The sequence below is a fragment of the Apteryx rowi genome, unplaced genomic scaffold (assembly GCF_003343035.1).
Source record: "Apteryx rowi isolate R43461 unplaced genomic scaffold, aptRow1 scaffold_262, whole genome shotgun sequence".
Taxonomy (NCBI): domain Eukaryota; kingdom Metazoa; phylum Chordata; class Aves; order Apterygiformes; family Apterygidae; genus Apteryx; species Apteryx rowi.
The window spans coordinates 1,040,617-1,053,730 of NW_020448997.1; the positions used below are offsets into that span (position 1 = coordinate 1,040,617).

The window sequence follows — 13,114 nt, forward strand, 5'->3', positions numbered from 1 at the left end:
AGAGAAATTAGAAGAGAAAAAAATGCAAGAGTAAACTGTAGCAGAACAGAAGCATTTAAATCAGTGAGTTAGACTGTAATGAGTAAAGACTAACAGTAGTTGAAAGTAAAACCCACATGAAAAAGCAAATCGAGAAGGCACCTTGCTGTGTGACTGGGAGAAGGACCGGGTGGGACATGCCTCCGACAAGAGGTGACCAGCGCTTGGGAAGCTATCAGCAGACAAGGGGCTGTGGTGGGAGGAGGCAGCAAACAGACACACCCTGGGGATCCAGATGGCCGCTTCCGAATAGGTGCCGGGAAGGAGGGATGCAGAGTCCCACCCCGGTCTGTGGCAGCGCCAGCTCCCGCTCGTGGCGCAGCTGGTTTCTGATACCCCTTCTAATAGGTACGTGGGGCTGAGGGAGGTCTTGCACCTACAGAAGTATAAACTGAGCACGTACGACAAATCAACCATTGACTTAGTCAGACGAGAGCTTCCCAGGCATTGCTGCCTCTAGCACGCAACAGTAGGGCACAAAAAACAAGCAAATCCCAAATTTCCAGCACAACCCCCCCCCCCAAATGACCAAACAAAGGCAAGGGCAGTGACTTCTCCAGACTTACTACAGTATAGAGATGAATTTGACTCCAGTTAATTCATTTTTATTTTGGTGAGGTAATGCCAAGCCAAGTTTTCATTGCATGTTAACTTTATGAGTTTCCACCTCAACAGAGTTATGTTGCTGTGTGCAATGCATTTGAGACTAATGGCACTCTGCTTTTGAGGGTAGAGGAGTATTTGTGGTGCTCCAGTGGCTCAGGGATATCTTATTGTAAGGTTGGTAGTACAAAGATGAAAAAAATGATTCCCAGAAATTTTGCTGAACAACGGTTCAGGTGAAAATAAACTCACCCATTTTCCCAGCACTTCTCCACCTTGCAGATCCACATGTTTGTTTACAGAGGGATGATCAGTATTTCACAGTTCAGCCTGGTGTTTCTGATCCGGTTACTAAAGAGCTCCTCCCCAGGGAGCCCCGTTACGACAGCTGTACCCAGTTAGTTTAATGCCCTCTAGTGTTGGTTCGCATTATAGCATGTTATTCGTTCAGCTGCTTCTCCAGCTGTCAGCTATAACTAAACCATTTTTAGCACTTGCAAAACGCCAAATTCCATGAAAAAGCGTTTATGTGGGTGATTAATTTTAAGTGCATGACAAGTCCCATTAATCTTTTATTTGCTGGATTTTTTTTTCCATTTGCTTAGCATTTTGCAGGATCAAACCACAAAAGATGAAAATGACATAAAAAGGCATCACCAAGAAATCTGCTCAAAAATCGGGGCCCACCTGGCTCCTCTCTCTCCCCAGCCCTCAGAGAGGGCAGTGGCTGAGCCAGCTGTAGTTTGCAGCCCACCAGCTGGCTCTTGCTTTCTGTCACCACAAGAAGGGAGCAATCCAGTGGCAACAGATTCAGAACATCACTAACACACTTTCAATTCATGCTTACAGTTCTGGATAAGGGATAACTGAAAATAATTAGAGAAAGCAGAATTAATGGACTGCAGTCCACACTTTTTCTGTAGCCAAGTTGCAGAAAACAGGTTGTAATGGTGGATGAACACTTGGAAGAATTAACTGATAAAATGCTTCTAAGGTGAATGCGCCAATTCCTGCAAAATTGTTGCCAGGCTAAAATAATCAAGTCTTCTGCTGTGAAATAAGTTATACCAGTGGCAGCAGCTATACAAAGTGTTCTGCTAACAAGAATCATGCTGGTTACAAATCTTGCCCCCTCACATCTCCAGCCAACATCACATAGCATGAATCTGTCCTATCTGCAACCTTAGCAAGATTTTTTCTATGCATTTGTAGTGCCTGATACCTTGTCAGCTCTAAATATTATTTGGCACAAAGTTTTTAGCCTGCTTCAGGTAGAAAATGATGCAGCCTAATTCCCTCATTATGAAGAAATAAGGTATGAGGAAGAGAGGGTATGGGCCAAACAGCATGTGACCACAGAAAGGTTTCATTTCTTTTGGCTGTAGTCAGAATTTCACACACACACACACACACCCAAACAAGCTGCTCATTTTCTTTTCCTGCCAGCAGTGCAGGGGTGCAGCAAGCATGAAGAGGTGGTTAGCTTTTCCTGTTAGCTTGATCAGATCAGTCTAAGTGCACTTTTTCTAGTTCAGCTTTTTTGAAATAGATACTACATTGTCTATGCATCACTGCCATGCTGAGTGGTTAGGCTCTTCTTTAAATGCTCACAGTGCCTGAGAGTGGCTCAGCAAACTGCTGCAGATGAGCAGCCCCTTCACTGAAATGAACTCTCTTGCCACTAAATGCAGCAGCAAAAACTGACACTGAGAAATGTAGCACTTTCTAACTACAGAGTTGGTTACGCACAGTAGGACTTGAGCAGGCATGGGCTTGGTACGAGAATCCACTCGTCATGTATTAGTTTTCTGGCTTGTGAGCTAGGTGTGCTCTGCGGTAGCAGTTTGCTTATTTTTGCAAGTCAGATCAGCTTGAAGCCTTAGCAAAACACAAACAGAAAGCAAAGGTGTGACACTAGATCTGTGAGCTTAAAAGAAGGAAAAACTGTTAATGCTTCATTTGCTATGAAAAGGTGGTATTTACTATATGCTATGGCAGGTATTGTGCCATGGAGGAACTGAATTGTCAGTCACCTCTCAATATGTAGCCAGGATATGTATTTGTAGGCTCACTAGAAGCACTTGCAGAGCACCAGGATGTGAGTGGGATGCCTATGCACATAAAAGGGTCTTGTTTTCAAACATGCTTAGGTAACATAAAAATACTTTTCAAAGGCAACTTCTGCACTTTATCTAGTTATCAGGAAGTCAAGAGGGCTTCTGACATTTGTAAGTCCTTTTCACATAAGGGTTATTTGCTGTGCCAGCCTTTTTTTTTTCTTTCATGTGCATGCAAACCAGAATCATCAATGAACTCAGTGTCACTACTGTGCATGGTAGAGATGACATACTGGTTTACACACACATACATAATCTTTTTTCGGTCATTCTTGATTGGGATCTTTGTTGATGTTCTTAGTCATGAGAATGAACAGTTGTGTTTCACCCCTCTCATTTTTTTATTCTTCTGGGTAGGAAGAAGTTGCTCATTTGCACATGTTCTCAAGGACACAGGGGTTATGACCAGTGAAATCAGCCTGTCTGCTCATTTGGTAGAATCAGTTCCTTGCTTGGTTTGCCCTACTGTGAAGTTGCTGTTTTCAGTCAAAATTGCAAATTTTTGCCAAATATCTTCCAACTTCTGTTCAAGAAAAATGTGATCAAAGAATTTTAAATTATTGTTTGTTTTGGATATACTGTTTCTCTGGTGGACTTGCACTTACTCCTTTTCATGCTGTTTTTGCTGTGAAACTTCTATGTAAAAACATGTGCACTGATGTTCTAAAAAAATCAGTCTGGTGTTGTGTCCGGATTAGTTGAAATATAAGATTCATTTTGGATTGGAACCAAAACATTCTGATGTCTTTGGCTGAATAACTGTATTTCCCACAAAGTCACAAGAGGCAGAGAAATCCTGTGAGATTGCAGTTCCATCGCATACTATAGACCTACTGAACAAAGACACTATGGTACTGTGGAAAATCCAAAGATTTCCTATGCAGCATACACATATACTTGGGAGTCAAGTACTTCCTTCCATTCCTAAACTGTCTCAAAAAAGAAAGCATAACTTTGAAACTTTTGAGTGTTAAGTCTGTGGATGGACTGATGCATAGCCACCTTTTTATACTGTATGGAGTCCAGCAAATTTCCAGAGGCTTATGTGTTTAGTATTGAAGTTCCAAAGTAGTTTAAAATGACACAATTATATCCAAGAAGAAACAGAATAGGGACCAACTTACTTGGTTACTCTAGGGATATGTAAACAAAGGGTAAATATTTACATATTTTTCTCAAGTTTATAAAACAAAAAGTAAAACGTAAGCAGCTTCATAAGATGCAGGAAAATGGTTGTTATTTTAAGGAAATGCCTCACTATGGTTATGCTATATCCAACCACAGAGCAAAAGGAAGCAAACAATTTCCATGATTGTTGAGCTGTTTTCAGTGTACATTTCCTTCTATCCTAGCATGTAATACTAAGCCTTGCAAAGTTTAGTAACAGTCTCTTCTGACTATCTAAAAACAAACCACCATCATGAAACAAAATACCACTGCACTGAAAAAAGTTCCAATTAAGTCATAAATCTTAAAACCAATCCCCAGCATACGACTACAGCAAGAGCATGGACGACTTTTCGGCCAGCAAGAAGAAGCTGTTTTTTGTCATCTTTGTTTAAGATGAACCTGTTTTTTTGTGAAAAACAAAGCAACCCCCAATATAATATTAAACAAAATGAGAATGTATCTGAATATGCCACATACACTTTTGAGGTTTTTCAGCCTTACAAACTATATATATGTATATTCTTACTTCCTCATGTACTTATACAGAAACTGCCAAATACTTGATAACAAAAATCTGTAGAGTGCCTGGTAATTCAATATTTAATTATGCTTAAGTCCATTAGAGAACAGATACAAAATGGCAAAAGATCATGGTTGGAAAGAAGATTCTCACTGTCACTGTATCTGCAGAAAGATTAGGTTTCTTATTGCTTGTGATGGACTGAAGACAGCTTTTATCCATTGCTGTTCTCAGCGGATCACTGTTGCAAATCCTACATTAAACCAATTGTTACTTAATCTAATTTCCATTTTCCTGTAAAATGCATCTACACATTTGTCTCTAAAACTGATTTCCTGTTATTTGACTTTGGAATCTTTTACTACAAAAGAAAGCTACAGAATGAAGTTAGCTGTTAGGCTCTACCTTACAGCAATTTTAGCAGATATGGATACAAAGTAAAATACAAAAATCATCCAGACTTGGCAGAGATAAAGGACATTTCCAAGACCTAATCATGTGCATAATGACTAATCACATGCAGGAAAACACACTTGCAAACTGCAAAACAGGATGCTGAATACTGCTTTTTCAGTATATTTTCTGCGGTGCCATTCAACATTGATTTATTGTGAAATCTGGATCTAAAAATACCACAGTCCAAAACGTAGTCCCAGCCAAGATACTGAGTGTATACTAGTGGTAGGAACACTGAAAGAAAAGCTTGTTCTAGTTGCTGAAAAATATTTTCTGTGACAAATTTCAATAATCAAAAGCTGTTTTTCATTTGTTCAAATTCCTAAGATCATACAAAGTGTTTTGAAGTGGAATATATAAAAATGTAAAATATACAGTTTCAGGGTGGATAATTCAAAAAATAAAAACAAATAGGAGAAAACATTGCTTGGGAAGATATTTTCACTTTGGTCATGAAGTAATGGATAGATGGTTCCATAAATGACAATCTAGTCAACCTAAAATAGGATTTCATAAAACCCCTACGATAAATTGAATTAAAAATATTAAAGGATTTGGTTGAAAAAGGAGTTTATTTGAAAAACACTCAACTGCTTTTATTAAAAAATTATTTTTCTGTTCTAAACTAACTTATATACATACACTATACACATGCATATGCTGTTGAATTGCGCATTAACTATAATGAATCCAGACAACTATGTATTATACAACAACTTGATCTAAGGCTCTGCATTTCTTGGATATAATATATATTTTTTTCTGAAATTGTCTAAAAATTAAGCAAGTCTAAGAGACATTATCTCAATGCATTGCTAGCAATTTCCTGTAGACACTGTTATTCACATTACTGGAGCAGGTACCCCTTCTACTAGTGGTCGACATTGACTGGCCACTGCTGTTACTACTGTTAGAATCAAAAGTCTCTTTACAACTGAAGAGACTGACAAGTTGCCTCTGATATTGAGAAGAAGCATAGTAGTAAATAAAGGGATCAATGCAACAACTAATGCTGCTGATACAAACACAGAGTAGATAGGCAAAGTAGAGATACTCTAAACTGTTGTCATAAGAAAAATGTATATAGTGAATTAATAGGAGGACATTTGTTGGTCCAAAACAAGTAACAAAAACAGAAAAAACAGCTACACACAAGAGCAAGGCACGTTTCTTCTTATCTTCTTTTGCAACAATACTAGAAGAACTAAGACATCGAATGATACACAGGTAGCAGATGGTGGAAATTATAAATGGCCCTACAAAGAAAATAAAAGAGAAGATCGAGAAGAAATGGACGTAATAGTTGTGAAGTTCAGATTCTTTTAGCACATCATGACAGGTAGTTATATTTAACTTGGGTATTTCCATAGTTTGCTCTCTGATGAGAAAAGGTATAACCCCAGATATTGCCACTAGCCATATGATGAAACAAGTCACGGAGGCACGTGTTAATGTACGCCATGAAAGAGACTGGATGGGATACACCACTGCTAAGAAGCGATCAAAGCTTATGCTCGTCATAAGCATTATTGAACAGTACATGTTACAGTAGAAGGCAGCAGTGATGAAACGGCACATTTCAGGTCCAAATACCCAGTTGTTTCCAGAAAAATGATATGTAATCTTAAAAGGAAGCACACTTACAAACAGTACATCTGCTATGGCCAAATTCAGCATGTATATTACAGCTGGCTTTTCAATTTTCATTTTTTTCAAAAACACAAGTATTGCTGTAATGTTCAGAGGGAGACTCAGCATAACCACTAATGCGTAAACTGAAGGAACAAAACGTGTCAGCCATGGACTAGTGAGATATCTTTCCGTTTCTGCTGATACTGTTTGTTGTTTATTTAGAGACGAATTAATCTGATTGATGGATGCTGATCCAACTTCTGTGTCGTTTTCAGTATCATTTTCAATGTCTTCAATAGGTATGGGGTCATAACGGTTATTCAGGTCAGGTATTAAGAAAGTTCTGCCCCTTATGCTGCTGCTGTTATATATAATGGCTGAAAAATAAAAAAGTATAAAGATTAATAAGTAAATATTTACTTACTAAGGGGAAGCCAAAACATCTTGCAAAAAAGGAAAGCTAAGATGGCATTAGCAACACAAAGCAAAAAGGTCAATTCCTTACTCAGAGCATGGACTACGCACACATTTCTCCACCTCTTTTTGTCTTTGCTCCCTGTTACAAGTTTGGATAAGACAGATACCCCTCCTTTATCTCCTATCTCTTTGCTTGTAAACTCTTTATGGCAAGGACTAAACTCTGTGCTTAGCAGCCCAATCTTTTCTACATTCTCTATAACCTACCTTAACACAAATACAGCAATAAATTTGCCACCTTTAGTTTTCTTTGCCAGATGTTTCCACTGAAAATATCCTACCCAATCCTACTGCAACATCAAGACATGCAGCAGCAGTCTTCAAACAGCTTTTTATTGCTGACATGAATCAGACTTTTGCCTGCATCAAACAGGTGGCCACACATTTCACTGAAGTACTTTTTCTCAGTTCTACTTCTCATAATACACATTGTGCATCTAGGACAGAGCCTTTGGGGCACTTCTGAAACCTGCCACTAGCGTTCCCTGGCCGCGAGGGTGTTCTGCAGTAAGGGGTAGTGACTGTGACAAAGAAGAAAGTGTCCAGAGAGACATCAGTGCCTTTTGAATGTAGCTGTAGCAAATCATGAATTTTTTGTTACAAACTGTTGTCAGTGTGCATTTGGGCTTATTTATGTAAAATGAACCAAAAAAAAAAAAAAGGTAGAAGAGCTACTTTAGACACTATTTCAGCAAAACAATTTGTATGGAGACATACCCTGGAAGACCATCAGTTTTCAAATTTGACTTAACCTACTTTGGTGCAGAATCATTCACACATACTATGGGCAGACAGAAGTGACCTCTATCTAGTAACTGTTCATCCACATAGCTGCATAACTGATCCTTTTCTGACTCTTAGACTATTAAAATAAAAATTAAGTTGTGTTAGCTTATATCACTTAGCTAAAAGTACTTCAGCATGATTCACCTGTCAAAGGAAGCTATTCCAAGTTAGCAAGTGTTTGCTCTAAAGTAATTCAAATCAGTTTCTTAGGYGGATGAGAATAGCTGGTAACTAAAGCAACTTAAGGACTCATGTGGCAAAGAGACAGAGTGGCTGCAGCTTTAAGCACCCAGCTATCACCCTGTGTAAGCAGGCTGTGGGAGAGGGTCCTTGTCCAGCTTGAATTTTGGTAAAATTCAGACTTGGCTGCTGGATGAGATCAGAGGAGTGATATGCATATTCTAGGATTTTTAGTTTTAAAAACTGCTGTACTATAGGTATCATGCTGTATCATGGCAGCATTCTGGGGGAACAACAGAGGGAGCATGTCTGAAATAACGGTTTTGGTATGCAACATGGCTAGACTGCTACATTTACAGGCCAGAAAAAAGGACGCTGGATGAGAACTCAAGTCTGGGAGCTTGTTGCATAGACTGAACTATCGTTGTACAGACTGAGCTATTTAGTGTAGACTACTGAAACCAAAACGGCACAGAAGTATGTGGGATTCAGTATGCAGTGTTTGCACAGAAGGGCACTAAGCCAAGTTGTAAAAGGTTCTACTCTGCATTATTAAAGAGAAAATTAACAAAAGGCAAAATTATAGAGCCTTAATCTTTAATGTTATTTTAAAAGTTTAGTCCAAACAGCTGGATAGCTCCAGGAGTCAGCTTTTAGTTCAGCAGTTTGGATGCAGCGTAATTTATATTTAACACCTCTAGCTTTATCCATCATCCAAGCACTATTCTGTGGTTAACACTGAATACTTAGGTGATTTACAGTACTTGATTATTAAAATTGAAACCTGTCACAACTGACACCATTGGTATTGGTCTCTGTTGTGAGGATGATAATTATATTTGCATGAAGATGAATCTAATTACTCATGCTTGGAGGCAAGTCTCCATGGTAAGGTGGAGAGACATCAGCAGGAGTGGTGAAAAAGCTTGGGTAGTACCTCCGTACTGTATCCGCGGTACCCACTTGCTTTATGAATTCAAGACTTTGAAAGCTCTGAATATGCATTTCCTCCATTCCCATATCCAGAATAGAAGATTTCTGAAATGCAAGATAATGATGATCCTAGTCCCTGAAGCTTGGCACGTCCTCCTTAATTCCTCCAACACTGAAGAACAACGTGGAGAACCAAAGGAAGAGGTGACATGTTTTCGTGTGACAAAGGCACAATTTGGGGCAACTCAGTTGTGAGTGGACTCGATGAGAGGGAGGACAGACCTGTGTTTGGAGAAGGGGATTGCATTACCAGCATAGCTCTGCATGCCAGGGGAAACAAGCTGCTTCTTGCATTATCCCAGTAACCCTGAACTTTGAAGGGCTTCCCTTGTGCTTCTGCCTCACCTTGGCTAGTGGTGCTGCAGGGAAGCCACAAGGGAAGTGCTGGTGTGTCTCACTTTCTGAGCATTAGTGTGCAAACGAGCAAGAATGCAGAATCTTAATGATTTGGAACTAAGTCAACTTCCCATGAAAATTCTTGACCATGTTTTGACCCCTTCCCAACAGTGATTCATTAGAACAACATGAAAATACATTATAGGAGAAAAACGATGATTGGCTGAGTTACCTTTTATCAAACAGTTGGCTTTTATCTTAGCTATCGTTTATAATGATAGTTACTTACAACATTGCTAATAATTTTAATTATATCCTGAATTCTTGGAGCAAGCTTATTTACAAGATGAGTTTTATATGAAAGTTTTTAGACTCTATGTTACTCCATTATCAAACTTTTAAAAAAACAGAATTCTATTACACTAACTGAGGACAAAAAAATTTGTAAGTAATTTTAATACAATTAAAATTCTCAGAAATAATACTTTAGTTTAGGGAGAACCATAACCTACTCCTTGTATAAGTGAAGATGTTCTAAGTTCAGAACTGAACTCAACCTTGGTGCTGTTACCACCTCCCTACTTTGTACTGTGATGGACCATGTCTCCATCTTGAGCTTAGATGACAGGTAAGGTACTACCTGGGAGTCAAGTCTATGGAAAAAAGGGAATACATCTATTAAAGCTAAATAGGTATCACCAACACTAAGCTTAAAGATGAACAACCTCAAACTTGCCATTTGTTTGCCACTTCATAATAGAGGAAGCAGAAATTTAAAGACTTTCATAATGAAATTCAATTTAATTTTAATATAAAGGAGTATAGCCAAATTTCATTTTTTTTCCTTGTCAACACCATTTCTTTCAAATGCACAGCATCTGTATATTATTACACCAAACAATAATGTACTTAGTTACTACCCTGAGGTTCCGGATTCCTTCTGTGTGAGTGTTTATTTTGAAAGAGCCAGCAATCTGAGCTTTATATAAAGAAGGGAAGAGCATGAAATGATGTCTAATTATTTCAAAAGATCTTAATGGACCTTGACAATAAATATATAAATGTCAGTAACAGAAAACAGGCTTTTCCTATAAGCTGAGATATTACAACAAAGTTAAGAAAGATACAGTAGGTCTACAGAAAAGAAATGATTTGAAAACTACTCTTCAAATGGTACAGCTATACCAGAATCTCATGCCAGAAATGCCTTTCTTGTTGTTTGAAAGCACTAGATATTATTTGTCTATAAAATATATTTGACTATAGCTTAAGTACTTTTAATAATACAAATCTGTTAGAACAGGTGCAAAATTTTAACAGTGTAATAATCACAAATATTTAAACAGTCATCCTATTTTCACTAGGCTGTCATTCAGTTCCTTTGGAAGAGGTCAGACCTCATGGATTACTATTATTATTATTATTATTATTATTATTTTGACTAATAGAATTCTCACTGCTGATACGACAGTGTTAATAGCTGCAGCAAAGTACTTGTAAAATATAAATAGGTACAGTTTACTAACAACTAAGAAAGAACAGGATAAAACATTCAGGTTTTATCCCAATGGTGTGCAGGCAGGACACTCGACTACATACAGTCTTTCCTCTGCTCCTAATAAGGACTGTGAAAGGCAAAAGTTCAATAGAATCAGTACGATACTCAAAATGCCTACAACTCTCTTTTATTGCCTGTAGGCTTTGTCCTGATTCTCCAACGAGGATTTAGAGAAGTGATGTAGAGATCTCAGTACGTGGGATTTTTTTATTTTAACAATCTATACAGTGCTGTTTTCCATCATGTGCTACATTTTGTTGGTCTCCTGATCAGCATGTGCAAGTTATGCTCATCCTGAAAGGCACTGCTTTTTTATGGAGAGCGTTTTGCATTCATTTTATGTCTATTTTCATATGTAAGAGGCTACTGCGTGTACTATTCTGTGAAAGAAAAAGCTGAGAGCAAAAAGTAAAACAGACAAGTTCCAGTTGGCACATGGTCACACAAATACTAGCATTGGCACACAGGAAAGAGTGGAAATGTGTGGCCAGGGGTAGACACAAAAGCTTAGGCTTTCAGCTTATGGCAATCGCATGCACATATAACAGCTCCAGCCAATCTTAAACAGCACCCTACATTTCCTGAGAGCCAGAAGAAAATTCTGAAGTATTTTTGTAGACCCATAAATCCGGCCAGCGCTTTACAAACCAGCAACGTTTATGTGCCAGGGGATATTATTGTGAAGTGGAAAATTGAACATTAGGCTCTGACTCAAGCCAATTACATATATCCCTTCTTATGTGCTACTGGACAATTATTAATACTGATTTATGAGCATTACTGATGACAGCTGCATTCATACCATTGGCTTATAATGAAAAGGCCATTCCTTTTATCTCCCCTTTGGATAATCCTGCACTGATAAACATCTAGAATCTATATTACTAAGTGGACCATAAATTAGTTACAGAGTGAGAAGTGGAAGCCAGACACATTTCCAACAAGGTGAGACACAGTCTTGTAGGCCAGATGACAATTACTTGCTTTCATAAAAACAAATATATTTTCTTTTAAAAAATGTTTCTTTAGCACATATCTTCCTTTAAACTACTTGTGCTGCCCATGTGATGTAGTAGCAATATTGCACATTTTCCTAAAGCATCATTTTCTTGCAAGCAGGAGTCTGTTCCTTTTTACTTTCCTTCCTTTCCTCTTCTCAATAGTTTTTGACCACAGCTGCCCAATTCAAGCAATGGTAACATGTCTCTCTTTCCCTCTTTGCTCAGCTGTCAGCGTTCCACTACAGGAAAGTCTGGGCAAGTTCAGTCCTTAGCCAGTCACCGTGGCCTGCCCAGCCTTCAAAAGGCAGGACCTGGTGAGCCGATCAACAAGCACCTAGTGCCAACCCAGCCACTGCTTTTTGCCTCCCAGCAGGTCCATTAGAGATCACTGAGGTGAGAACTAAGGATAGTGAAGGGTTTAGGAAAAAGTGGGGGAGTAGTTGCAGGTGCTGTGAGAGCAAAGTGCAGGCCTGGGGACAGAGCAGTGCATGTGTGGGGGGAATGAAGTATGTAGTGATGGAAAGAGGGAGTTATCTGGGACCTTGGGAAAATGACATTCCAGGGGGAGTGGGTGTAGGGAGAGCAGGATGCATGTTTAGATGGTCAGGTTTCATTACTTCTACTGCTCCTGAAATTAATTGCTTTGACAGTAATGTAATACATGAACTATTTTGATCATAGCTTCCTAAGGAAGCAGCAAATAAACAGTATAATTGGGGGTGCTCTTTAATGAAGACTGTAATTGCAAAAGACAGGAAAACAAGTTTGAATGTTTCCATAAAATGGAATAACTGCATTCAAAAGAACAATCTTGTTCTATTATTAACTTGCATAGTTTGCAATTACCTCCCCCCCACCCCCTTTTTTAAGGACATTTTCCTTAGATTTCTAGTATGAAGGTGGTTATGGTCTCTTTATATCCATTTGCCCTTGTGCCGAGATGTTCTTTAGCTTAAATAATTTTCCCTCTCTGACATTCCCCTCCCAGCATAATTACAAAGACCAGCTATGTCACAGAATCACAGAATGGCTGAGGTTGGAAGGGACCTCTGGAGATCATCTAGTCCAACCCCCCTGCTCAAGCAGGGTCACCTAGAGCACGTTGCACAGGATCGCGTCCAGGCGGCTTTTGAATATCTCCAGAGAAGGAGACTCCACAACCTCTCTGGGCAACCTCTTCCAGTGCTCTGTCACCCTCACAGTGAAGAAGTGTTTTCTCATGTTCAGATGGAACTGTCTGTGTTTC

General features: G+C 38.8%; 1 protein-coding gene across 1 annotated transcript in view; it reads right to left on the bottom strand.

Moving 5' to 3' along the window:
• Positions 1-544: 544 nt before the first annotated feature.
• The window catches only part of F2R (coagulation factor II thrombin receptor), a 14,994-nt gene continuing 2,424 nt past the window's right edge, over positions 545-13,114 (bottom strand). The window contains exon 2 of the mRNA XM_026067785.1: positions 545-6,914. Coding sequence (XP_025923570.1) covers positions 5,710-6,914 — 1,205 coding nt within the window. The 3' untranslated portion in view covers positions 545-5,709. The remainder of the gene's footprint in view (positions 6,915-13,114) is intronic.